The sequence below is a fragment of the Prunus persica genome, chromosome G2, assembly GCF_000346465.2.
Source record: "Prunus persica cultivar Lovell chromosome G2, Prunus_persica_NCBIv2, whole genome shotgun sequence".
Taxonomy (NCBI): domain Eukaryota; kingdom Viridiplantae; phylum Streptophyta; class Magnoliopsida; order Rosales; family Rosaceae; genus Prunus; species Prunus persica.
The window spans coordinates 21,615,584-21,640,978 of NC_034010.1; the positions used below are offsets into that span (position 1 = coordinate 21,615,584).

Here is a 25,395-nt window from a genome sequence, read left to right on the forward strand (position 1 = left end):
TACATACATTATTTCATTGACTAATTTGTCTTCCTCTAGAATTTTTTGAGTCATTTAATATGAAAAATTACATAAAGAAAGAGTGGAAATTTCATATATTATTTCATTGACTAATTTGTCTTTCTCTAGAATTTTCTTCGTTGTTTAATATGAATATTACATAAAGAAAGAACGGAAATTTCATACATTATTTCATTGACTAATCTGTCTTCCTCTAGAATTTTCTTCGTTGTTTAATATGAAAATTACATAAAGAAAGAACGGAAATTTCATACATTATTTCATTGACTAATCTGTCTTCCTCTAGAATTTTCTTCATCATTTAATATGAAATTTACATAAAGAAAGAATGGAAATTCCATACATTATTTCATTGACTAATCTGTCTTCCTTTTTGTTTGTTTCCCCAATACACGATAGGAATTCATACACATCAATAAGTTCAAACATAATAAAAAATTGACAGACCAATTAAGGAAAGGCAGTGTGCATTTAAAGAACGCGTGTTAAAAGAGTCTAGTCTAAGCGATGATTATGGGTGAAAGTGGGAAGTGTTGAGATTGTCTTGACTGCGGGCCCTTCCCTTTCCGACTGGACTGACTCGGGGAAGGGTCAATCTCCTCCGGAGCATGCTGCACGCAACCACTCATTCGTCCTGACAAAATAGTAGTAAAATCTTATGCAGTTTTAGTGGGATCCCACGTAGCAACCACAGCAAGTCATGCGGCATCAAATGATGATTGAAATTGAAGACAATTTGGTCTGTTTTTCGCTGCCGTCAAAATAGGAATAGGAAGGGGAAAAAACCATTGCCTTTTGCACATTGAGCCAATTCATTCATGGGCAGCATGTGATCCATTTGAAGACAGAGCATGCAAGAGATGAAATACGGGTAAATGGAGAGAGAGAGAGAGAGAGAGAGAGAGAGAGAGAGAGAGAGGAACCAAGCAAACCACGAGAGAAGAAAAAACAAAAACAAAAAACTCTTGTGGTTATGCTGGTTTAACTCAAGAGTATATACTGTTATTTTTTGAATTGAATCCAAGGGAAGGGTTCGTCTGTAGAAAAAAACCACCACTAATCCACAAAAGGGTTTGAATAAGCAACTTCCGTCTACGCTAACTAAAATCATGAAGATGATCGAGACAAAGAAGCTCACATTTGAAGTGATCTTTTTGACTGAACAATCTGTGAATTTCCGGTGTCCCTTTGTTAAAGGAGAGGCACTCAGTTCTCTTATTTGAGATAGGGATATTTCTCAGCTTGTGATTGAGTCTGACTTTGTCTATTTGTTCTCCTTATGCCAAGGGTGATTCTATGGACACCCAATCATTGTCTAAAGACTTCTATGCAATTGGGCTACAATGGAAAGAAGTATGGCAGCATTTCTGATCAAAGAAAAAAATTATATTGCAGCAGATGGCTTACCTTGGTCTGGGTTTGCACCTAGGCCTGCATGTGCTGGCCACCCCCAACCGTTTTTAGTTGATGTGCTAGCAGATGAATAGCCTGGCATTATGAAAATAGTACTGCATCCTCAGCAGAGACACTTCTCAAACAACCCATCTTTCTGGGATTACTGTCACAAATTTCATTCTTAATCTCAAGTGTAAAATTACATGCCATACTTATCAGAAATCGGAATATTACATCATCTTCGCTGATCCCTTTTGAAGAATCATAGTGTACAACTCATTCAAATGAAAACATTACACCCATTTCCATTTATCAAATAATCAATGTATCCCTTTTATACTAATATCATGGAGCATGGTTCAAGAATCTCTGCTAGCCCTACCATTCAAGCAACATTGAGATAGCAAGAATCAGAGAGCATTTTATATCCCTACTTAATGTACTTCAACCAGACCATAGAACAGTAGGATTATGTTACTGTTACTTTGCTCCCATTAGCTCGAAATGACTCCTTTGTTATCCCACAGTAGACTGGTTCACTGCCTAAAAAGGTGATGAAATTCCAGCCAAAAGCTGAACCTCCAACAACATATGTCCCTTGAATTTGACCATCTTCAGCCTTCTCGCTGGATATACCTGACGGAAATTTATTTTCTGATGGTTTTCCAGAAGCTCTAGTATCTTGGGACTTTTCACTTGATAAAGGCTGGCCTTCCGGCACATTCTTACATCTTGCTGTGGAAACTGCTTCTGCTGTCATCTGTTTGTATAGTTCCATCAGAAGCTTCACTTCTGCAATTTGCAACATACAGGGTTGAAAATACATCTCATAATCAATCCATAAAAAGTTACTTTCTACTTGCCCATCATATGACAAGTAATAAGCAATGTCTCTCATGCAATTGGCTCCGTCATTGAAAACCTTGGATCCTAAATTGTTCCCAATGGGATTAAAAAACAAAAACTACAAAAATGGAGCACAAGCATACATGAAGCTCAAGAAATTCAAAACTCAGGATAAAACCATGGGTGAATTTAAGAGACGAGCAAGACAGATGTCTCCTCACAAAGGAGGCCAAAGTCCATCTGAATATTACGCTAACGATATCCTAGAATTTGGTGGCCAACAAGGAAAATAAGGCAAACTACGTTTCAAGGATGAAACTCTACATTTTCATCAACACGAAGAATTAATAAATCAAGTTAGGGCGCGAATGGAAGTTGGACACAATAAATCAGGTCAGCTTTCTCATACAAATCAAAGGATACCTATGTGTCACTGTGTTAAAATGACAAATAAAATAAAATCTTCATGTGCTTACGTTCTTGGATGTCATTGGCCGCCTTGCATAATCGAAAGTCAGGGGTCCGGAGAACCTTCAAGATAACAAAAGACAAAAAGTTAGCCCTCCTTACTTCACATAATGTAGCAAACAAAAGAAGCAGTTCAAAACATTAGGATGTAGAGCTATTAATTGAGAGTGATTACATCCACAACTTTGATAGACCAACAATTTAAGAACCAAGCTAACACCCAATGGCCTATCCCCAGCAGTCTCTACAGAACCTAATGTACTTTACAGCAGCCATGATCTCCTAATTCTACCCATGGCATATAGACTACATAACATGCATGACGCATTATACTTCATCTGAGCCTAAAACAATCAAGCACAAACAGAAATGGTAGCAAATAGACCCTACTTTTGAGAGTTTCACTTAACGCAAACTAACAACACCTCAATTCACTTGAACCTTAAATTTCTTGTCTTCATCCTTCACTTTATATTAAATGTCCTGTGCAACCAAAAAATTAAAAGAGAGACAGACCCTCTAAAATAAAAACAAAATCAAAAGCAGCAATCATTGGTACATGTTTACCAAGTAAAGTCATTTCCATCAAAATCACTATTTAGACCAACTTTCCTATGAAAGCTGCTAAGGGCACCCCAAAAAACAAAAGTACAAGGGCGCAGAATGACAAAGATTATACATTTGATTTCACCCACACAAAAAAATTATTAAAGATTATCCATTTTTAAATTTTTAAAAGAAAAAGGAAAGAGACGGAACAATAAAAAGAAATAAATCATTAGAAATGCTCAAGAAAGCAAATTGTGAACCCAAACAAGCCCGAATAATGTACCTCAAATCAAAATGTAACCAAGTTAAAAGACAAATTCAATAAAAAGAAAACCCAGATCACATAAATTCTCCAAATTTACAACAAATTCAGACCAAGATACAAACTTTGACAAATGGGTCTGAAATGTACCTCAAGAAAATGAGGGCGAATCTCCTTGAGGACGGCGCGAACCTTGAAGTAGCTGGAGTTGGAGATATGGGCATCATTGTCAAGGGGTCTCTTCTTGGTCTTGGGAGGAAGAGAAGGGGGGGGAGGCTGTGGAGCAAGAGCTTCTTCAGAGTTTGGGGGGTTCGCGATTTGCGTGACTGTGGGCTGGGCTGGGTTGGGATCTTCCATTGATGAAGAGCTGAGAGGAACTATTGGCTTTCTGTGACCAAATAAAGGAAAAAAGAGAGGAACTTTTGGCTTCTAGATTTGCAGGAAGAGAAATATTTGCGGTGCGTTTGGCTGTCAGTGTAAGCTTAACTTGTTAAACATAAGAGACCCAGATGGTCAAGAAGTAATAACTGCAGCAGAGCAGTCTCTTGGGACTATGTGTAATAAACTGCAAACCAAAGGGTAGTTTCTGATATTATATAAAACCCATTTTCTTCCGAGGCCGCCTTCTACTTTCTTTTCTCCCTTCCAAAATTGAAAAACCTCTGTCTCTAAAACCAAATATCAAAGTCTGTAACTTTAAACCCTTTTTTCTTTCAGAGAATCCAAGTGAAAGCAAAACTACCACGATGAACTCACAAACTGATAAGCTGGTGAGGAGGACAACTATGGTGGCCACCGCTACTGCTGCCTATTTCCTCTTGACTGCTGATTATGGCTCTGAGCCCAATGCTCTCGACCCTGTATGTTCTTTTTCCTTCCCGTGATTTCTTTTTCCCAAAATTACTATTGAATCTTGTTGAGAAATGGTAGGGGGAAAACGAAAAACTAGTCTTGGTGTTACAATTTTCTCTTTCTTTGTTTTGCAGCTAATTAAATTATGAGATGTATGATATGCCCTTTTAGTTCACAATGTTTGCGGTCTTTCGATTTTGGGGGTTGATCTGTAGTTGCTAGTTGTGGACTAAACTTGGGTTTTATAATTGGGCTAGTTGGGCATCTTGTTTTTGCTTTGCATCGATTTTGCTTTTGTTGCTGTTTAATATGCTGCTTGTTTAGTCACTACCCTATAGCAAAAACGTTTTATTTATATGGCAATATGCTTAACATGGTTAGGTCCTATGAAAGCTAGACCAAAGATTGGGTTTCATATGTGTCTTGGTATTTGATTATCTACATCTGGTTGTTCATGACCAGAAATAACCAAAGAAACTTTTCTATCATCTAGATTTGACAGTTCATGATGAAGAGGTAGAAAAATATGATGTGGGAGTGCTCTTAGGCTGGCCTTGTTTTCGGAACATTGAGTAGGGTACTAAAGAAGGACTTGTTCATGAAATTAGAACTTAGAACTATACGATGTTCAAATGGAATAGTGAAAAATTTGCGGTGTTACATATAGGTGCAGTCATTAAAAGAGGCACCTCTTAGTGAGAATATTAGAGAAGGGCCAACTTCTCTAGGATATCATTAGAGACTAAGAGAGAACAAACGACAGCAAGAATGTGTTATTTTGACAAAGACGGTTTGACCATAAGCATCCCGGGACAATGGCTTTCAGGGCTGCAAAAAATTGTTTTGTATTGATATTTATACAAGTTATATATCATCTGTCACACATAATGGAAGTTTGTTGCTTCTGTAAGGATAGCATATCGGCCTTTGAAAGTGTAGTGTGATGAGACTCCACTTACAAAAGATTACGGCTGAGATTAGTGATGAGGTATTAGGTAGTTAAAGACTAGATTGTTTAATGTAAAGCATGTTTTTTCTTTCCACATAAGGCAGGATGCCTTTTGTAATTTAATTGAATCAATGGTTGTGAAAAGCTGAGATTCTTTCCTTTGTTCATGTTCTTTTTTACTGTCTTAGAAAACTTTCAATTTGTTAGTAGGTTCCCAATTGGCGATTGTCATAGGTTCTTTTGGTAAATATCGGTTTTGTTAATACTTGGTGTACGGTAACTGTTTCAAATACTAATTGCACGAAGTTGTGATGGCAGGTTAAGAGGGCGATACAGTCTGCTGAAAGTTCTGTGAAAGACTTCATCTTTGGAGCAAAGAGGCAACCTGAAAAAGAAATTGAAAAGCTGGCCCCTAACAGTGCCAAGGAACATCCTTAGTTTAGTAGGCAGTTAACAATGTATAGAAAGATAATCGTTTTGAGAATGATTCTACTGTTCTTGTAAGTTGTATCCGGTGATATATTTGGACCCTGTGTTCCTTTTGGCAGAAGATATTTCATGTTTTGTCGCATGTATGATCTTCTTGCAGCTGAGATAAAACCTAACTCAGTATGGATATGATTCTTGGGTCACCTGAAGCTCAAATGCCCCTCATCTTGACAATATGCACAGTGCTTTAAAATTTAAGAAGCTGACAAAAAGAAAACAAGAACTGAGATAAAAAAAGGATTAATAAATATGATTTTTATGTAAGTGATAGGTAATGCTGTGGCAATGTGTTGGATGGTGTTGAGGTTGTTCATGGTGGGGTATTCAAATGAACGGTTCAGATGAGCCTGTCACCGATATTGGGTCCCACTAGCATCCTCACTTTTGTTAGTATCAGATTTTTTGTCCAACTAAAATTTGAACATGTGTAAAAACCTCCTTCACATATAACCGTTGTTTAACTAACTCATCTGCTTTCTCCCTCTCAGCTCAGCTAACACTTTTCACACACACACTCTCTGAAACCCTAACATGCCCTTTTCTTCTTCCCTCTCCCTCCTCCAAACTCTAACTCCTACAAATGCTGATACAACCCGTAAACCCCATCAAACCCACCACCAACATCTCTCTCTCATCCAAATACTCTACCCCAAACACTTTTCCAACCCTTCCCTCCAAACCTAAAACCCTCAAGTTCAAAGTCCTCTGCTGCTCACCCTCCCCAACCCCAAACCCACCATCATCTTCATCTTCATCTTCCTCTCCAATACAAGCCGTAATCTCAATACTCCAGATCATACCCGACTGGGCAGACAGCATAAAAGAGCGTGGCTTCAGACAGAACAGAACCCTTTACGACCATGAGAAATGGGTTCATCACAGAAGCTCTTACCGCCATCTCCGGCACTTTCTTACGAGCCTTTCGTCAAGGGTAATCTTGTCTTTGATACCACCAGTCATTGCTTTTACTTTAGTGGCAGTGGTGATTGCGAGCTACAATTCAGCGGTTTCATTGAATTGGCTTCCGGGGTTTTTTCCGGTGTTGAGGTCCTCAACTTTGCCGTACCAGCTGACAGCACCGGCATTGGCGCTGTTGTTGGTGTTCAGGACAGAGGCTTCTTATTCAAGGTTTGAGGAAGGGAGGAAGGCTTGGACTAAGGTGATTGCAGGGGCTAATGATTTCGCAAGGCAGATCATTTCCGCGGTTGAAAATTCAGGTGATGCACAGCTGAAGAAGGCACTTTTGCAGTATATTGTGGCCTTTCCTGTTGCACTGAAGGTTTGTGAATTTCAGTTTTTCGATGTTAATTGTTCAAATTTTAGCATGCCTTCTTATATTTGCAAGTTCATCAGATTTGCTGATTGAAAACAAATTTTTAAGGATAGTTTCGGAGGACTCGAATTTAATGAAATCAATGTAACATCCAGAAAGTTTTCATTGTGTTCTAATATAATATTGAGAGTGTTGGTGGTTCCAATTAGACAAGTTAGTTCACTGGTAGGGCATTTTAGCAATGGTTTATAATTTTGGAATCCTTTGCATTCTTTGAAGGCCCAATGTAAATGTGTAATTGGTAGAGGGATGCTCAGATAATTTTTTAACATGAGCTAGAACCTACCTTTAGTTTCATTGATTTTTCTGTGCTGAAGAAAACCTGATTCTGTGCCTTTTTCATTTCTGGAACTATTATTTGATCACATTGATATTGGTAGCACAATCAATTGATAGATGTTAACTTTTAAATGCAGTGTCATGTCGTTTATGGCTCAGATATCAGACAGGACCTCCAAAATTTGCTTGAATTAGATGATCTGTTAGTTGTTTTGAATTCAAAACATCGACCCAGCTGCATTATTGAGTTCATCTCCCAGAGCCTTCGATTGCTAAATTTGGAGGACTCAAGGAGAATTATGTTGGTAATCCCTTCCTAGATTAATATCACAGTTTCAAATTACTATTTTCGTTATATGAGCTTTATGGATGAAGAAACTCAATCAGTATCTTACATGACTTAATCATTATACAGCAATCAAAAATCTCTTGTTTCCATGAAGGGATTGGCGTATGTGAACAACTAATTGGTACTCCCATCCCCCTCTCATATACGCGCTTGACTTCAAGGTTTCTAGTCCTCTGGCATCTCACTCTCCCTATCATACTTTGGGATGACTGCCACTGGATTGTGGTTCCTGCTACTTTTATTAGTGCTGCTTCTCTGTTCTGCATTGAAGAAGTATGTTCCTTTCTCTGCCTGCTTTCTAACATATATGTTTTTTCCTTGTTTCAATGCTGTGTTTGTCAACAATTTTTTTTAATACGACTGAGGTAATCAGGCACAGGCAAAGTAAATGGCCTGTTGTCATTCTTGGTATAAGCTGAATGAGAGAAATGGTGTGTGCCATCACCTTTTAATTGTCATTCTCAAACCATTCATATATTCATGTATGTTTCATTCTAGAACGCCTACTTTTACTACTCTAAAACATATATAGACTGTCAAAAATTGTTCGAAGCAGATTGTGGGAATTCTGAAAGTGAAACTTAGTCCCATACTCATCATTCTCCTAAATGAACTGGATTACTGAAAGCCGGTGGCAGAAGATTTCAGAGAACCTTATCTGCTACTCTGTTATATGAGTTACCTCTCCTTGATCTCTTATTGGTAGATGACGCATGCTCTAATAGGGTAATTGATATCTGCAGGTGGGTGTTCTTATTGAGGAGCCATTTCCAATGCTTCCCCTTGATGACCTTTGTAATTCAGTTCAAACCAACGTAAGTGAGGCTCTTGCTAGAGAAAAACTAATTCAAGCGCGGCTTGCTGCAAAAGGAAAGATCCAGCCTGAGCAGCAGTTTCAAAATGGTCAGCCTAAGTCTTAGTTGGATGAGATACTCAGTCAGGATCATCTCCATACTCTTATACAGCCGCCTATACGTAAACCCACGAGTCTGCAGACCTATAAGTTTCTTGGCACTTTTTGAAATCTAAATGATGCATTACAATAGCCTCAGAGTTGAGATTTGTAAATATAAAAGTATAGAGGATTATGTTTCATCAATGTATATGTCACCTTGTCGTGCTTTTGGCTCTTCTGAGTCTTGTTTTTAAGTAGATAGTTGGCTTTGAGTGCAACATTACAATCTAGCAGGCTTTGCAATCTGCAACTTTAATTGTGTTGATACATGCATAATTTTTGAAGCGTTTATCTCCAAATCCCACAACAAATTACAGAGGAGAGGAATTAAGGGGTTTCTTTGGGGCTTTTAGGCCATCACAATATGATTAACATGAACCAAAACATCTCATGATGAAAACAGTAAAATTGAACAATTGGGAAGACTCCATGTGTTGTTATATTCTGCATCTTGCCAAGCCAAAAACAAATAAAAAACAAATATTTTTAGATGTCTGAGCCCGGGTTCGAACCGGGGACCTCTAGTGTGTGAGACTAGCGTGATAACCGACTACACCACCCAGACGATTTGTTTATCCTTCTTCAAATATAATTTATAAACACTACAAGATGGCGTTAAAAGCTTGCACTCAATCACTTCTCTTTTAATAGTTGTTTATTGCACCCTCCCCTTTCTTATTGAACTTTAATTTTAAATATTTGTTGGTTGAAAATTTGACATTTTGATGGAGAGCCAGTGAAAACTTTGGATGTCTAGCTAGTACTCTTTATAAGAATTTGGAAAGGTAGGGAAGAGAGAAGGCATAATTACTATACTAAGCTGGGTGCCAAGCAAAATTAATTAAAACTTTAATATGATAAGTTGTCACTCTTGTAAAGAAGTTATACAGAAAGTAACACACATGCCTATATACACAAACCCAAAGAAGAAGAAAAAGAACTAAACATATGTCTGTCATAATCCCATCTTATGAGATGGCACAAGCACTAATACAGGTTCCCATTCTTTTCTTGTTCTGAAAGTTCTCTTGAATTGTCTCCAACTGCAAAATGATCTCTTCGAATGTCGGCCGGCAATCTGGATTCTGGTGCCAGCATTCTTTAAGGAGCCTAAATTATTCAAAGCAGAGAGCACTTACTTCATTATCATATGCAAAACAAATGTCTGTTTAAGAAAGAGAGTAATGTGTCTTGTGCAATTCAAGATTGCAGATTCTATTAACTTTGAGTTCGGTTGCAGGCTATTGTCTCACTTTTAAACCAAATTCAAGAACAATGGATTCTAATTGGCAGCAAAATGAAGCATGACAGTTCCAACTGTTTGGGGTTGCTAGAAAAATTTTAGGACATGTTCCTAAAGACTCTTTTGAGTAATGCTTGTATTGTATGTAGCTGTAAGGTTTATTTTTGTGCTTGTTAACAACCTGCTATGGGATAACATTTAAAGTAGTCGAAGAACACTCACGTCCTGATTGGTTCCGGATACAAATAAGAGAAGAGAGGCGGTCGAGAATCTTCATATGCTCGCTTGTCTGCAATTTTCTCCGGGTCCTCTGCCAGATTAGGTGGTCCTCCTAGAAACATCTGTAAGCAAAATCTGTGACTATATATGACATAGTGGAAAGGCTCAAATTGGATATGCCATGAGAAATCATCTTCATAAATGACTACTGGAATATAAGATTTCTAAAGTTTAAAGCAAATGCACCTCATGTACTATCAGAGCGAATGAGAAGATATCGATACTCGTCCCATATGATTCTCGACGATAAACCTCAGGCGCCATATAACGATCTAGCAAAGATGACAAGAGCATTAGAGCTAGCACCAAATTGCTAGGGATATATACTTGGTTTTTAGTGAAAAGGCATCTCTTACATGAACCTGTTCGTCCAGTCATTTTGTAACCAGATACATCATTTTGCTGTGCAATTTTGCTTAAGCCAAAATCTGTGACCTTGAGTCTCCCAGCTTCATCCTGTAACACATTTCTATAGAACAAAGAAGAAGCATTGGTTGCCAGGGAGGGAACAATCTGTATAATTCACTCTCAAAATGCATTTTAATACTGTTTCCTTGCTGTACCTTGGTGTCAAATCTCTGTGGATTATAGGGCGTGGTTTATGCTGATGGAGATAATTCATACCTCTGCAACATTTTTTAACATAGTTTTCAACAACAAGTTCACATGAAAAGTCTAAAAAATTGGAGAAAAAATAGTAACATATACAAATGAGATATGTGACAAGAATGAAAAGATACTTTTTTCATAGTCCCTTGGGAGGTCATTATCAATTTATAACTTTAATTTCATATTAGTAGGATATATGAGTACCTGGCGATATCTAAAGCATAAGAAACTACTGTTTGTAAATCAAGTCTTCCTTTCCTCTTTAATATATCATGCAAACTTCCCTGGTGCATCAAAATTGGGAGAGTTTAAACATGAACATGAATTTAGGAAGAAAAGGAAATTAAGTATTAAGACAACTTACATTGCAAAGATACTCGGTAAGGAAGATCAAGCGGTCAGTGTGCCTCAGAACACCAAGAAATTGCACTATGTTAGGGTGGCGCAACTTTTGCCACAAAGCAAGTTCCTTCAGAAAGATAGTCCTGCAGTTAGCAAAGTTAGTTCAACTTGGTTGAATCCGGAAAATGAAGATACTGGCATCAATTTACGAATTTAGCAAACCAAATAGCATGGTTCTGTGCTTAATATATGCAGACCGAAAATCTAGACTAACCAAATATTTATCAAATTCAAAACTATATGCAGACATTCACACTGTTTAAAATGCACATGATGTGACCAACCCTTTCCACACAAGGTGAGAAAGATCATAGGAGGTTTTCGTTGGTATGATAGTTTACATCAAGTTTATACTTGTTATTTCTTATCAGTGATTACTTTCTCTTTTAACTGCCATGATCTATTTATTATGCTGCCACTTACAAGAAGACTAGAAACCATTAGATCAAAGATATGCAGATAAAGAAACTTACTTCACTGTGGGATTGGAAGCAATGGAGGATCGGATTGTTTTAGCAGCAACTTCTGTACCACGCCACTTCACTAAATAAATTTCACCATATGATCCCTGCATTGCTAGGAAATTTTAAGTACATATGAAGTATCACGAACGGGACAGAAAACCAAAAAAGTGCAGGTGCAGATGTTAGATATTTCACACAAAGCCTACTGAACAAAGTTAGAACATCAAAATGCGCTGAGGTGCCTTCCTTGCAATTATGTTCCAAAAGAAATTGAACTAACAAAATCTACCTCTCCAATAAGCGTCGCTTCATCCATGTTCACCTCAGTGTGTTCAATTTCATAGCACGGAAGTTGGGAGTCAAGCCCTACCTTTAACATATAAAAAGATGACATTTGCCAGTAAGTACATTCGAATTTTGAACAATATGTAAGGACATGTAGATGAATCGATTGAGAAGAAATGCAGACTGCATACTATAAAAGCAAATATAGTCTGTTGATCTTTGTAACATGTGTGAATGCATTAGGAAAGTGAAATACCGGATCAATTCCACCTCTAGCCTCCAATATCTTGCAAATCGCCTCATGACTGAAGCTACGAGCATCTGACAGTGGCTGCAAGATCACTCATATTAACAACAAATGGCTTAATACTTCATATATAATTGGAGAAAATTGTGTTGCTAACTATGACATACCTAAAGGATTTTGTAAAATGCTTTAGTATTTGTTTCTAACTATGTGTCAAAGCATATTATTAGTATATAATTGGAAAATTTTGGATGAACTTACAGTGCGGCCCCAGCGATCCGTGGAGTTCACATCAGCACCTTTATGAAGAAGTAGATCAACAATCTCAGTGCAGCCTTCACAGGATGCCAAATGAAGAGCTGTTCTCTTATCATAGTCAGCCAGATTGGGCTTCACACCTTTTTCTAACTCATGCATCACCCCTGCTTTGTCACCCTTGCTTGAACAATACAGCAGCCGATATGGGCTGTCCAGGCCAACTTTTTGACACTTCTGCATGATGATAAGTAAAAAAAAATTCAAACTTTTTGCATATAACTTTGTGATAAACGAAAACTCATTCTCCATAACACTTCAATCACATCTTTGCTTAACATCTATACTTATAAGCTAACAATTTGTTGTAACTTCAGGCTGTGAAATTATATTGGAATTTCAATCCAACCCTCTATATTTGCTCTGCTTTCCAATGTTCACCCAAAAAAAAAAAAAAAAAAAAAAAAAAAAGCACACTGGTTTGACAAGATTAGAGCTGATCACCTTAGATGACAGTTGAGATGATGAAAGAGGTCTGCAATCTTCCATGAGATGAAATCAGGAAAACACTTTAAGCAGAGAAGTGTGATTTTGAATATGTTTAAGGGAATGCTTCGAGTGATTAATTAGAGATAATGCTTAGAGTGATTTAAGCTTAGTATGTTTGAAATGCATGTATGAGGAGCTTTTCGATGTTGTGTCGGAGTCGACAAGGTCTCTTCAATGTCTGTTTCTGGGGTTTTATAACGAAAAAGGCAGGATAGCCGCCTCGTAGTCTTCGCTGAGTTAAAGTTAGGATTTGGTTGACTTCTTGTTTGGTTCCTGCGAAAATGGAAGGGGATAAGTTTGACCATGCTGAGTTTTCTCGGGTTCGATTTTACTAAGGTTTCTCCCTCGGAGGGCAAACGGATGAGCGAGCGAGGACATTCAGAGTTGGCGGGGTTTTCTGTTTCCCAAAGGAGGAACGACGCCGTCTCACTATATACTAACGTTGCAAACAATATTAGCGTATAATACATTTTCAAGGACGACGAATACAAAGGTGTGACACAAATAAATTTCAATATTTTGTCAATTTTCTACAATAGTGATATTTCAAAGCATTTATCCTGATTTAATGCAATTTAAAAGGAAACAAGATAATGAAATTTAAATATATTTTTTTAAAAAAAAAAAAAGAGGGAAAAGGAATGTAATGCATAGTCTTCATTAGATCTCGAGCCTCTACGTATAGAATTCATGTATTTTTCCGCATTTGACTTCATTTCAGCCGTTATAATAATCCAACGATCTACAAATGACATGGCAACTATCATAAGTTTAATTTAATTTTAAGAGTCTAAAAGTCCAATTTTGCCCTTCCAATAAAATTAAGAAAGAAAAAAACAGAACAAGAAACCAAACCCAACCCCTCCCATCATCGGCGTTGTCGCACCCGCACCACCTCCCCCAACCTCCCTTATTTTTTTCTTGGGTAACGATGGACTCCCCTATGCTCCAAGTGTATCGGCTTTCAAAAGGCTAAAGGTCCCAAAGTGCTCTGCTTTAGTTATGTTGCTTTATGGTGTTTCGACTATTACTGCTTTTCAGTCTTTCATATTGTTATGTTTGTTTGTGGCACTTTGTCACTTGAGTTCTTTCTCTTAGAGAAGTTCTAGTGTGTTGTATGTTCTTCTCCTTTATGTTGGTTGTTGCTACAATTCTTCTGACTTTTTAATGAAAGCATATTTTCAAACCAAAAAACAAAAACAAAAAAACGAAATGCACCTATACTTTAGCTCTTCAACTCTGTGATTTGGGTTTTGATTCTACTTGAATTGGCTAATGAATTGGATCCATGCAAACTTTCCTTGTCAAAATTCTTTCTGGATTATGATTCCTTTCTGAATTGGGTGTTGATTTGGTTATTTACGTGTTTCTAGATATGTGAATTAGGTTGTTTTACTGTGAGAAATTTTTTGGTTATGGTTTCCATAAATTATGGAGTTTTGTTGATAGAAAAGAAAAAGGAGGCTGTGACAAAGAGACGATGATAGAAAAGAAAGAAAGAGATGAGTCGGGCCACCTGCGACCAATGCCGGTGGCGGGAGGAGGGTGGGGGTGGTGGGTCGCCAATGGGGGAAGTTTGTGCTGGGTTTGGTTTTTTTTTTTTTTTTTTCTTTCCATTTTTTTTAGGCTTTGTATCACAAATGGTCCCTAAAGTTGGTGAAATTATCGCATTTCGTCGTTAATGTTTTTTTTGTGACACTAATGATCCCTAAGGTTATCCTCCGCACATCAAAATGGTTCATGCCGTCAACTTCCGTCAAAATTTCTGTTAAAATGTTGATATGGCACATATATGGGCTACACATCCAATAATATAGAGCCACATGGTATTAAATAATATATTTAAAATAAAATTACATTTCTAAGAAATCCTTCCCTCTTCCCACTCAATTTAAAAAAAAAAACAAGAAGAAAAAACCAACACAATTTCAAATTTTAAAGCATGTACACAGTAATCACAAAAGCTTCATCTCTCTCAGCATCTCTGACTAAAAAAGAAAAAAAAAAAAAAAAAAAATCCAACCATCATAGATTCACAGCCACTTCCTCCACCCCTTCATACCAACTAAACCCTTCCCCAACTATCGAAACCAATTATGCCCTTGCATCAGATCCATTTACTTGCCTGACCATCACCAACGAATTTGAGGAGATAGAGAGAGAGATAGGCGGGTTGGTAGGTTGGAAGGAGAAGGAGAGAGGCAAGAAACAACTTCATTTTTAAAATAAAAATAAAAATTTTAAGTTTTAATTTAATTTTTTTAAAATATATTATTTAAAACCACGTGGCTCTATATTATTGAATGTGTGGTCATGTATGTACCACGTCAGCATTTTACAGACATTTTGAAGGAAGTTGACGACATTGACCATTTTTATGTGCGGAAGGTAACCTTAAGGACCACTATTATCACACAAAAAAATATTAAGAACAAAATGTGATAATTTCGCCAATCTCATGAACTATTTGTGATCAAAAGCATTTTTTTTAAGTTTCACGTTTGATTTTTTATTATTTATTATCAAGCCAAAATTGAATTTTAGGTTGTTAAAAAAATATGGTGGTTCTCATAAAATACAAATAAATCTATAGCTGTTGACGTGTCATGCTATATGTCATTATATTATAATAATGATTAAGGTCAAGCGAAATACCGAAAAATATATAAATTCTAAATGCAGAACCTCAATATACTTGTCGTCTTCATCATGCTAGGAAATAAATAAATAAAAACAATAGCGAAATGTCTCAATAAAAAATAATCCCGCAAGCGAAAACTAGGAAGAAAGAATTTGAAAAATCTAAAAAACCCTCCTTCGGATTTTCAAATTTCAAAAAATACCTGACGTCGAAATAAAAGCACAATTACCCTCCAAATCAACCCCATCCTGATTTTGACACACACCATCGTCACTCTCACTCTCTCTCACTCTGAATTTGAGACATGGCGTTGAACGAGCGTCAGGGCTCCGAAAGCGGACACGACCCAGAAGAGCTGGAGGTGCTGGAGTGTGAAGTGAAGGAAATGGCAGAGAAGATTTTAGAATACAGAGCCACTTTACCAGATCAGCTCAAGAACACCTTCGCCTCAATTCTCGCTGTTCAGCAACCTGTTTTTCTGAATGGGTCGGATCCTGGGACTTCCGGAGCTCCGAATTCGGGTACATTTCTTTTAACTTCTTGTTATGTTCTGTATACTTTTTAGGGTTGTTGGATAATGAATGCCGTGGTTCTCAGATCAGATTGATATTGTTTGAAAACTTTTAACGTCTGGTTGGTAGCTAGGAAAAACGAGGTTGGGATAGAGAACGAAAAGTTGGGTCTTTTTAGACATGATTTATTTGGGTTTCTCAGAAATTTCAGAATCAAAATTGGGTCTTTTGTGAAAAGAGTGAAGTAAGGTAAAGTGTGTGTGTTAGGAAACTGAAAGACTCCCTAGCTTGGAAAATGTCAAGAATTATAACTTGAGGTTCATTTCTTTTCATATAATTTTGGTTTGCACAGAAGATGGGAGCTTGGTACAAGGAACCCCCTTTTGGGAGCCCAAGTGGGATTTTAATTTTTCTTTGGTGGCTGCAAAGATATTTGAATGGATTTTTATGTTTCTGTGGCAATAACGATATAAATAGGAAAGCTTGTGTTGGCATAGTGTTTAAGGCATCCATCTTTTGTGGTAGTGATCATACTAGCATTAGTGCTTTCACACACCAGACATGGCTGATTTTGATGCTGTGCCTCTTTTGCCATCTCAAGAAAGAAGACTCATTGGTGGAAATGCTTACTTGAGAGATAAAATTCCTCTCCCTTGTATTATGCTCTTTGAAGAATGGGGGAAATCAGTGAACCAACGGTATGTTGCTATGTTGCATAGCAATACAGATGGATGAATGTTATTGAAGGCAAGATTGGTGGTAGTCACCGTGTGAAAGTGGTCGTCTTAGTTGAATTAATTGTAGCACACAAGTGGAGATGATGTTTTTTTTATGTAGTTGAATATATGGCTATTGTTTGGCACAGGCCGCAGGGGTGAACTATTTTATGATTGTGACAGTGAAAATGTTGAGTCATAAATTACAACGGTAGGACTGTGATAGTAAAAGCAATAGCTTTTGTTTCAACTAGGTTTCCCCCTTTCTCTATTGGTGTTGCTTGATTAAAGTTTTGAAATAACCATCCCTAAGAAACTGTTGTATGGTTTTTTGCTCATAGATTGGTGCTTTATTTACCTGGCGTAGAATTTCTTTCGTCTGTCATTAAAACCTTTTCCATGATTTCCTTTATTACCTTGATTGGGTATGCCTATACACTCTTTGTTTTCAGTGCCTACTTATCCCCCAAAGTTAGAAAAGAAAGGTAGTATGGAATTTCCTTTTTTTAGGGTAAATGTCCTGTTGGGGTTGAAGCACTTAACAACTTATATTTTGCAGGTGCAGGTCAAGTTGCTTCTAATAAGGGGGCATTACTGGCTGATGGAGATCAGACTTCCGAGAAGTTGCGATTGTTTAGAGATAAACTTTCCAGCAATTTTGCTGCCTTGCCTATTCTTTTGAAGAGGATGACAGAGTGTATTTCAAAGATTGACAATTTAGACTCTGAAAACATAATCATACATCCTGCATTTAAAAAGAAAAGGACTAGTTGACTGAGTTTTCAACCGTTGAGTGGCTGCTGTATCACCTCTTGATTGATGTAGAATGACACATGTTTTGAAATTTGATCAAATTTGATTCGTATGATCAAAACTCGTATATGATGATGTAATTACTTAAGAAAAGCATGCTTTGAAGTATACCATAATATGTTGCTGCAAATTTCCCAGAAAGCTCCTCTTTCAGATATCCTCATGCATTAAAGGTGATCAAGAGAAAGATCCTATGCGCATGTTCTTTATGTTTCTGTTCCTAATTTTTACTTTTTCTCTTTCAGATAGCCTATTACTACTTTAAATAATTCATATGTGGGTTTTCATTGTTCCATATTTCCCTAAATATTCTGAGGTAAGAAGGTGACAAGGCAGTAAAACCATCAGGAAGAAGAGGAACAAAGCTTTGTACCTCTGACAAATCTTTTTGCTCCAAAATTCTCATTTTATCAGTAACCAAAGAACTTTAAAGGGAAAAAGAAATCCTTGAAATTTCAGATAATTTCAATAATTTAAGGGTGGTGATTTTCTCACTTCTCTTTTGTCCACCTACACTATATTTTGTTTTTTTAATACTTTTTACTATAAGATAAAAGGAAGTGTAAATGAACAAAAGAGAAGTAAGAACGTACAATTTTTAAAAAATGGAGTATAAATGGATAAAAAATAAGTGGGAAAACCAGTACCCTATTTTAAACCCAAGATCACTTTTTTCCTTCTCTTTTGGTAATTGGATTTTTTGTTTTCCATTGGGCCTGTAAATCTTTCGAACATCCAACTAATTAAAAAACATTTAAACTTAGCACAAAGTCCTAGGCCTGAGCATCAGGTCAAAACCAATGGTTTCTTACCAATTCAATTTTTTTTTTTGTAATACCGATTTTACAATCCAATCCAATATAATCGGATGTTAGGATTCAATTTAATCTAATCCATTATGCATTGGATTAGATGATTGATTTGTATAAAAATATAACCACTGTGAGAGGCTTTTTTTTTAATTTTTTTATAAAAAAAATTTAAAATTAAAAAAATAATGGGTAGTTGTGTTCCATAAAAATAAGATCCATTATCTAATTTTTCTTTTAATTTTAATTTTTTTAAATATGAAAAAGTGTGAATTTATCATATTATCCTTATTTAATTAATAATTTCAATTCTTAATGTTTGCATTAACTAAGGACATTTTCTGGTATTTTGAATGTTTTATCATTCTCTGCCTTTTGCTTTATATATATATATATTCAAAATTTAATACAATCAAAGAACAATATGAATTTAAAAACAACATTACATTAAGAATTACATCCATTCTTTCAAAACTTGAGAACTCTTTCAGGCTTCCACGTCCATCAATCCTTCCATGTTACTGAGAATGCAGTCATCCACATCAATTTTCATTCAATGTAAGTTTTGATGTAGGACCCAAAATTTATGCAAAGAATAAAATATCATATTAAGATAAATATAATAAAACCAGTCATTTAAAATATGAAAATTATCTTCAAATAATATTTACCTGATTCAATGTCTTCAATATCATCTGTGATCTAAAGAATATTAGTTTTTGGTGAAGAATGTAATCAATTTTGGGTGCAAATGAGTGCCTCCACCGTTCTTGGGGATAATGAACTCCTATATGGATCGAGAATGCGACCACCAGTACTAAATGTTGATTCATATGCTATAGTAGAGATAGGTATTGCCAAAACATCTCGTGCAATACAGGACAAAATCTTATGAACTCCTACACTTGTTGCCTATTGATAGGCAGTTCCTATGAAGCACGAACATGGATACGGACACAGCGATAAAATACGACACATGGATACAGATACAGTGATAAAATACGACACGACATGCAAATATGGCAAATCTCCAAAAACTAGGATATGATGAGGTCCGGAATATGACAATTAAAAATATATATTAAAATATAATAAAAACAATATATATAATTCCAAACATATTTTAAATAACATAAATATTCAAATTCATCAACTAAATTCGAATTTGAATAATGAAAACCACAAGTCTCAATCAACTTCAATATTTGTAATGTCTTCCCAAATTATTATTTTTGGACGAAAAGGAACTTTATTAAGAGGCAAAAGCCACGAATAGAAAAAATTAACTAAGCCAGCACACTCTCAGCCAAAGCAAGCAAGTGTAGGGGCTAATTTGGTAGAAAATATAAATAAAAACATTAGTTTGGTGGTCCTGGAAGACCATCTGCTTCCAACACTTCCTCAAGAGACGGTGGTGGCCTTTCAGCCCAGCAAATTTGCGCCACTACTCTAATGCCAATACTAGTCGTTGTGTGATGTTTATGCACACATTTACGAATTTGTCACATTTATCTTCAATTTCAGCTCAAACTGAGATGTTATGCACGAATCTGTCACATTTACGATTATTTAACAATTCTCCTTCTTGTGAATCCATATGTAGGGAAACACACTTTTTCATATGCTGAGGTTGACCAATTAGTGTCCTGCCAAACCTCAATATCAAGCTTGCAATCAACAAAGACATGTTTTTCATCCTCCGGAGCACACTTATATCAATTCCTTACTATTGTATCGTTTTATTAGTCCTTGAACTTAGACTCGATTTGCATTTCAGTCCCTTAATTTTCAAAAAATCATTCCCGTGCTCCTTCAACTTCAATTTCGTCAGGACAAATGGTCTTGCCGTCAATTTTGTTAACTTTTCTTTTAAATACGGAGACAAAATGATATTTTTGTATCAAAATTGATTAAAGAATCTGAACAGAAAAAAGATCTGTTGGCATACCCATACGCATGCCTACCTCTCCCTTGTTTTTTTAAGTCTGATGACTAAAGAATTCTTATGCCGGCCACTCCAATGTCATACACATTACTTTTAGTTATTTTATTTTTTATGAGCACTTCTAATTTTTTTTTTTGGCAAATACATATATATTTTTTTGTCTGATCATATACATATATATAGACTAATATAAATTTTTTTGTGCCCCTCTCAATCGTGGGCCCCGGGCGGTGGCCCTGGTTGGCCTGGCCAAGGGCCGGCGGGCCGGCTCTGCCTCTCAACGCACCTGTGTTTCAACTCTTACCTGGTCTTTGTTCAAATGAATCACTTGCCGCCCATTGATAGGCAGTTGGTTCCTATTTTGGCAGCAGCAAAATGAAGACAAAATTGTCTTCAATTTCTGCCATCATTTACTGCCACATGACTCTCTCCACAATTTACTACAAAGAGTCCGAACAGTTCTCACATTTCGCGTGGTCAAGGATTTAAGATTTCATTTCCGACTTCTGGACTCTCATCTCAAATAATTGGGAAAGGGGTTTTGTCAGAATTCTGTCTTAGGATAAAGAGTCAAGTCAACCCTGTTTCGTCAATCTTGAGGTATCATACAAGCATATATATGTATAGTGTACTTCACTAGTTTTGCATGTATGCTTACTTTGGTTGTGCTTTATCTTTTTCCTAAAGAGTTTTCCTTGTTCGTCTTGATCATGACTATAGCTGACATGGCTGAAGCGAGGTGCTGCTTCAAACTCCCCTATGCAATTGTGGTGGTGCTTTTACTAAACATGAACAGTCCTTGCATTGGATGTAGCGAGAGGGACAGGCAAGCACTCCTTGCACTCAAACAAGGCCTCGTGGGTGACGACGGCGATCGCCTCCTTTCATGGGGAAGAGAAGCCCAAAACAGAAATTGTTGCCAATGGGAAGGAGTCTACTGTAGCAGCAACCAAACTGGCCATGTTGTTAAGCTTGATCTTGAAGACCAATCTTTGCGAGGTAAGATTAGTCCTGAACTCGTGAAGTTGCAACATTTGGAATATTTGAACCTTCGTTTCAATAATTTGAGTCGGAGCCAAATTCCAGATTTCATTGGATCTCTGAGCAATTTAAGACACCTCGACCTCTCTTCTGCTAATTTTGGAGGTCAAATTCCAAACCAACTTGGAAACCTTACACACTTGCAATATCTCGATCTCAGCTCTCATGGATATTTTGTTATACGCCCTGAGAACTCTATTCATGCAAAAAACCTCAATTGGCTCCCTAATCTTTCAGGTCTGAAACACTTGGACCTAACTTACACTAATCTCAGTGATGTTGTTGGTTGGCTGGAAGCAGTTAATATGCTTCCTAAACTAAGAAAGTTGATATTATCGGCCTGTAAACTTCCTCGTCCAATTATATCCTCTGTTTCTCTCATGAATTCTTCTAACTCTCTTGTTCATGTTGATCTCTCCCACAACAATCTCAACTCTTCAATTTTCCAATGGTTGTCTGGTACTCGTACCAACCTTGTTTATCTTGATCTCTCTTGGAACAATTTCAGAGGTTCCTCAATTCCTGATTATTTCGGAAACATGAGCTCTCTTGCATATCTTAGTCTCTATTATAACCATCTTGAAGGAGGGATCCCGAATTCCTTTGCCAAGTTATGTAGGCTGCGAGAGTTGGACCTTGGGTTTAATAGTCTTAGTGGACAACTTTCAGACTTTGTTGAAACATTGTCCAAATGCGCTCAAAAGACATTGGAGAGTTTGGATATCTCTCATAATCCTGACCTTTCGGGTTCATTGCCTGATCTTACGAACTTCTTATCATTGAAAAGCTTGTTTCTCGAGAAAAATAACTTAAGTGGAAGAATACCTGAAAGTATTGGACAGATGTCCAAGCTGGAGACTATTGGTTTTGGTTGGAATTCTTTGGAAGGAGTGATTTCAGAAACTCATTTTTCAAAACTCTCCAAATTAAGTTATTTGAGTTTATCATCCAACTCACTACTTTTAAACTTCAGTTTTGATTGGATTCCTCCCTTCCAATTGCGACGCATACAATTGACGTCTTGTAAGATGTGGCCATCGTCTTTCCCAAAATGGCTTCAAACTCAAAAAAATTATACATGGCTTGATATTTCTGATGCTGGAATTTCTGATACCATTCCAAGTTGGTTTTGGGATTTCTCACAAAAAATAAAGGTTATGGATATCTCTCACAATCAAATGAGAGGAACAGTTGGAAATATTAGATTGGATTTTGCACCGCGCCTAAATTTGAGTTGGAATCAATTGAATGGTCCAATCCCTTCAATTCTATCAAAAGCTTCAGTTCTAGATCTCTCCCATAATAACTTTTCTGGGGCAGCTTCTTTTTTGTGTGCAACCGAGGATAGTAATTTAACCTTTCTTGATCTCTCAAGCAATCATGTATCTGGAGAACTTCCTGATTGTTGGATCCATTTTAAAAAATTAGTCTTCCTTGATTTCAGCAATAACTATTTATTTGGAAAAATTCCCACCACGATGGGGCACTTGTTTAGTATCGAGACACTAAGACTAAGTAACAACAGATTTGTGGGACAGTTGCCTTCACAATTGAAGAATTGTACAAAGTTGACACTTTTTGATCTTGGGGAAAATAGCTTATCATACTCAATACCTGAATGGTTAGGGGCTAGTCTTCCGAATTTGACTATCTTAATCCTTCGAGGTAATCAGTTCTATAGAAGCATCCCGCCCCAATTATGCCATCTGACAAGCATTCAAATTTTGGATTTGTCGATGAACAACATCTCTGGAACTATACCCAAATGCCTCAACAATTTGATTGTTTTGGCTAAAAAAAGAAATTCACGTCGAATTATCAGACATTCATATACGGCTAAGCTGGGAGAATTAAGTTATATTTGGGATTATGAGGAGGAAGCATCTTTAACATGGAAAGGGGTAAGGTCTAAATACAAAAGTACTCTGGGACTTGTAAAGAGTATTGATCTCTCAAGCAATAAGTTGACTGGGGAGATTCCTAGTGAAATCACTGATCTTGTTGGTTTGGTTTCTTTAAACCTGTCAAGAAACCAATTAACAGGTCAAATACCTCCAAGGATTGGAATGCTGCTGGAGTTAGATTTCCTTGATTTATCAAGAAACCAGATTAATGGCAGAATTCCAAACAGTCTATCTCAGATAGATCGTATTGGTTACTTGGACTTGTCAGAAAACAACTTGTCTGGAAAAATTCCAATAGGGACCCAGCTCCAAAGCTTTAGTCCATCTTCTTATGGTGGAAATCCTCTACTTTGTGGACTGCCACTCCTAAGGACATGCAATGAGGAGGAAAAAGGTCCACGACAAACTGTGTTGGTGAATCAAGACGATAAAGATGGGCTCATATCGCAAGGATTTTACATTAGTTTGGGGCTTGGGTTTGCTGTTGGATTTTGGGGAGTTTTTGGCACTCTTCTATTCAACAGGTCATGCAGATATACATACTTCAATTTCTGGACTTGTTTCACAGATTGGTTATACGTGAAGACAGAAATCATCAGGCAAAGGATACGTAATACTAGATAAATGGTAATTACTACTATCTCTCTCACATATTATTTTTGAAATTCAATGATGCAAGTTAGTTGTTCTTTATCCCGAAATGCATGTAGATATTATAGAACATAATTAATATTTAAAAAAAAAAAGAAATATGAACTTTCTTTCTTTTGCTATATAAAAGGAACATGCATGCATGATTTTGTTCACTGGTTATAATTATGTTTCCTTTCGTCTTTAGTGCCGGCACCTTTGAAACGACATTCTTTTCCTTCAGTTGAAGATGGACGAGAGGAAGGACTGCTATTTGCACTAGCATTTGAGTACTTGAGTGATGATGATGAGGGATCTCACTGAAATAAAGGAACCATTTATTTTATAGTAAATGAAAGTGTTGTCAATCTGGGAAAGGCACTTTATTAACATTATCTTTCCGTCTGTGTAAGAAAGAAAATACTTACTTTGAAAGTCCAATATTTTTTAAAGTATTTTTGTTTTGTTTTTAAAGGTTATCTTCTCTGTATGAACACGAAAAAAGAGGTAAAACATTTGTAAGCGCCCACCATGGGGCTCGAACCCATGACCACAAGGTTAAGAGCCTTGCGCTCTACCAACTGAGTTAGACGGTATATATATAGTAAATACACAAATCTTACCACAACATCACAGCCAATCACGTAGAGTTCAAACCCTTGGGGATGTCTAGCGGTGCAAGTGTTATAAATAGCTTCTTAGCCTATACTTTTTAATCAAGAATGGTAAACCAAAAATTCTTATAAGTAGTTTCATTTTTATGAGACATCCAAATACATCCAAGCATGTACACTGAAGATATTATACAATGGTAGTTTTCCAAGACTCCTTCGGCAACAATAATTTCAAATCAAATTGATAAACATTTACAGCTGATTACATCATCATCAAAATTCAATTTAGGTATTGAAGAACTAACCATCACACCTTCCATATTCCCTGCATTCTCAACATCAAACATGACAATGCTAAGCCCCTTCCTACAATGTAAAATTTCTTCCCAATAGCTACAAGTTGACAGGGCGGCCTGGTGAGCAAGGATGACAGCCTCCCAACAGGAATCCACTCCCTACTCCTTCTGCCATATCATCAGCCTGGTTCCTGAACTCTGATCCAACACATAGAGGGTCCCATCTACGACAACTGCTGGACCCCGCCAGCCGGCAACCATGTCGGCATCTGCATGCTGCCATGTGCCACTTGATGGTTCATAAACAACAGCGTACACATGAGAAGTTACAGCAGAAGTCCCGCAGTGAATGTAGATCTTCCCATCCATGACCACAGAATCCTCAATTTCAGGG

General features: G+C 36.9%; 6 protein-coding genes and 2 non-coding genes across 10 annotated transcripts; 4 read left to right on the forward strand and 4 right to left on the reverse strand.

Annotated features, from left to right (window-relative positions):
• Nucleotides 1,551–4,012, reverse strand: LOC18786821. The gene is made up of 3 exons (XM_007218396.2): nucleotides 3,692–4,012; nucleotides 2,739–2,793; nucleotides 1,551–2,208 (listed from the first exon to the last, which is right to left on the reverse strand). The coding sequence occupies exons 1-3, from the start codon at nucleotides 3,896–3,898 to the stop codon at nucleotides 1,886–1,888; spliced, it is 585 nt and encodes a 194-aa protein (XP_007218458.1). The 5' UTR covers nucleotides 3,899–4,012; the 3' UTR covers nucleotides 1,551–1,885.
• LOC109947561 lies at nucleotides 4,012–5,960 on the forward strand. 2 transcript variants are annotated; one of them, XM_020558027.1, is made up of 3 exons: nucleotides 4,012–4,120; nucleotides 4,259–4,401; nucleotides 5,661–5,917. In XM_020558027.1, exons 2-3 carry the CDS (start codon nucleotides 4,288–4,290, stop codon nucleotides 5,778–5,780), a joined length of 234 nt encoding a protein of 77 aa, XP_020413616.1. In that variant the 5' UTR covers nucleotides 4,012–4,120; nucleotides 4,259–4,287; the 3' UTR covers nucleotides 5,781–5,917. The 2 variants fall into 2 exon arrangements, with proteins under 2 accessions (XP_020413616.1, XP_020413615.1); XM_020558026.1 differs by lacking the exon at nucleotides 4,012–4,120 and having other exon boundaries at nucleotides 4,134–4,401; nucleotides 5,661–5,960.
• On the forward strand, nucleotides 6,195–9,038 carry LOC18785043 (UPF0187 protein At3g61320, chloroplastic). The gene is made up of 4 exons (XM_020558652.1): nucleotides 6,195–7,110; nucleotides 7,581–7,748; nucleotides 7,859–8,065; nucleotides 8,536–9,038. Exons 1-4 carry the CDS (start codon nucleotides 6,412–6,414, stop codon nucleotides 8,710–8,712), a joined length of 1,251 nt encoding a protein of 416 aa, XP_020414241.1. The 5' UTR covers nucleotides 6,195–6,411; the 3' UTR covers nucleotides 8,713–9,038.
• On the reverse strand, nucleotides 9,239–9,312 carry TRNAV-CAC. Its single transcript has one exon. It is a non-coding gene; the product is annotated as a tRNA-Val (tRNA).
• On the reverse strand, nucleotides 9,650–12,774 carry LOC18784864 (serine/threonine-protein kinase STY8). The gene is made up of 11 exons (XM_020557403.1): nucleotides 12,538–12,774; nucleotides 12,286–12,360; nucleotides 12,034–12,114; nucleotides 11,754–11,848; nucleotides 11,243–11,363; nucleotides 11,083–11,162; nucleotides 10,833–10,895; nucleotides 10,626–10,738; nucleotides 10,456–10,541; nucleotides 10,213–10,331; nucleotides 9,650–9,857 (listed from the first exon to the last, which is right to left on the reverse strand). The coding sequence occupies exons 1-11, from the start codon at nucleotides 12,772–12,774 to the stop codon at nucleotides 9,716–9,718; spliced, it is 1,212 nt and encodes a 403-aa protein (XP_020412992.1). The 3' UTR covers nucleotides 9,650–9,715.
• Nucleotides 15,756–17,916, forward strand: LOC18786171. 2 transcript variants are annotated; one of them, XM_007219183.2, is made up of 2 exons: nucleotides 15,756–16,242; nucleotides 17,509–17,916. In XM_007219183.2, the coding sequence occupies exons 1-2, from the start codon at nucleotides 16,026–16,028 to the stop codon at nucleotides 17,721–17,723; spliced, it is 432 nt and encodes a 143-aa protein (XP_007219245.1). In that variant the 5' UTR covers nucleotides 15,756–16,025; the 3' UTR covers nucleotides 17,724–17,916. The 2 variants fall into 2 exon arrangements, with proteins under 2 accessions (XP_007219245.1, XP_020412038.1); XM_020556449.1 differs by having other exon boundaries at nucleotides 17,515–17,916.
• On the forward strand, nucleotides 21,242–24,415 carry LOC18785794 (probable inactive leucine-rich repeat receptor kinase XIAO). The gene is made up of 2 exons (XM_020557404.1): nucleotides 21,242–24,071; nucleotides 24,300–24,415. Exons 1-2 carry the CDS (start codon nucleotides 21,242–21,244, stop codon nucleotides 24,413–24,415), a joined length of 2,946 nt encoding a protein of 981 aa, XP_020412993.1.
• On the reverse strand, nucleotides 24,615–24,687 carry TRNAK-CUU. Its single transcript has one exon. It is a non-coding gene; the product is annotated as a tRNA-Lys (tRNA).

Coding starts and splice junctions, on each gene's coding strand:
- LOC18786821 (XM_007218396.2), bottom strand. CDS start 3,898: ATGGAAGATCCCAACCCAGCCCAGCCCACAGTCACGCAAATCGCGAAC. Junction 2,794..3,691: donor TTCGCCCTCATTTTCTTGAG/GTACATTTCAGA, acceptor GTTATCTTGAAG/GTTCTCCGGACCCCTGACTT. Junction 2,209..2,738: donor GGCCAATGACATCCAAGAAC/GTAAGCACATGA, acceptor TGCAAATTGCAG/AAGTGAAGCTTCTGATGGAA.
- LOC109947561 (XM_020558027.1), top strand. CDS start 4,288: ATGAACTCACAAACTGATAAGCTGGTGAGGAGGACAACTATGGTGGCC. Junction 4,402..5,660: donor AGCCCAATGCTCTCGACCCT/GTATGTTCTTTT, acceptor TTGTGATGGCAG/GTTAAGAGGGCGATACAGTC.
- LOC18785043 (XM_020558652.1), top strand. CDS start 6,412: ATGCTGATACAACCCGTAAACCCCATCAAACCCACCACCAACATCTCT. Junction 7,749..7,858: donor ACTCAAGGAGAATTATGTTG/GTAATCCCTTCC, acceptor ATCATTATACAG/CAATCAAAAATCTCTTGTTT. Junction 8,066..8,535: donor CTCTGTTCTGCATTGAAGAA/GTATGTTCCTTT, acceptor TGATATCTGCAG/GTGGGTGTTCTTATTGAGGA.
- LOC18784864 (XM_020557403.1), bottom strand. CDS start 12,774: ATGCAGAAGTGTCAAAAAGTTGGCCTGGACAGCCCATATCGGCTGCTG. Junction 12,361..12,537: donor CGGATCGCTGGGGCCGCACT/GTAAGTTCATCC, acceptor GTGATCTTGCAG/CCACTGTCAGATGCTCGTAG. Junction 9,858..10,212: donor TATCCGGAACCAATCAGGAC/GTGAGTGTTCTT, acceptor TGAATAATTTAG/GCTCCTTAAAGAATGCTGGC.
- LOC18786171 (XM_007219183.2), top strand. CDS start 16,026: ATGGCGTTGAACGAGCGTCAGGGCTCCGAAAGCGGACACGACCCAGAA. Junction 16,243..17,508: donor TTCCGGAGCTCCGAATTCGG/GTACATTTCTTT, acceptor TATATTTTGCAG/GTGCAGGTCAAGTTGCTTCT.
- LOC18785794 (XM_020557404.1), top strand. CDS start 21,242: ATGGCTGAAGCGAGGTGCTGCTTCAAACTCCCCTATGCAATTGTGGTG. Junction 24,072..24,299: donor AATCATCAGGCAAAGGATAC/GTAATACTAGAT, acceptor TTTCGTCTTTAG/TGCCGGCACCTTTGAAACGA.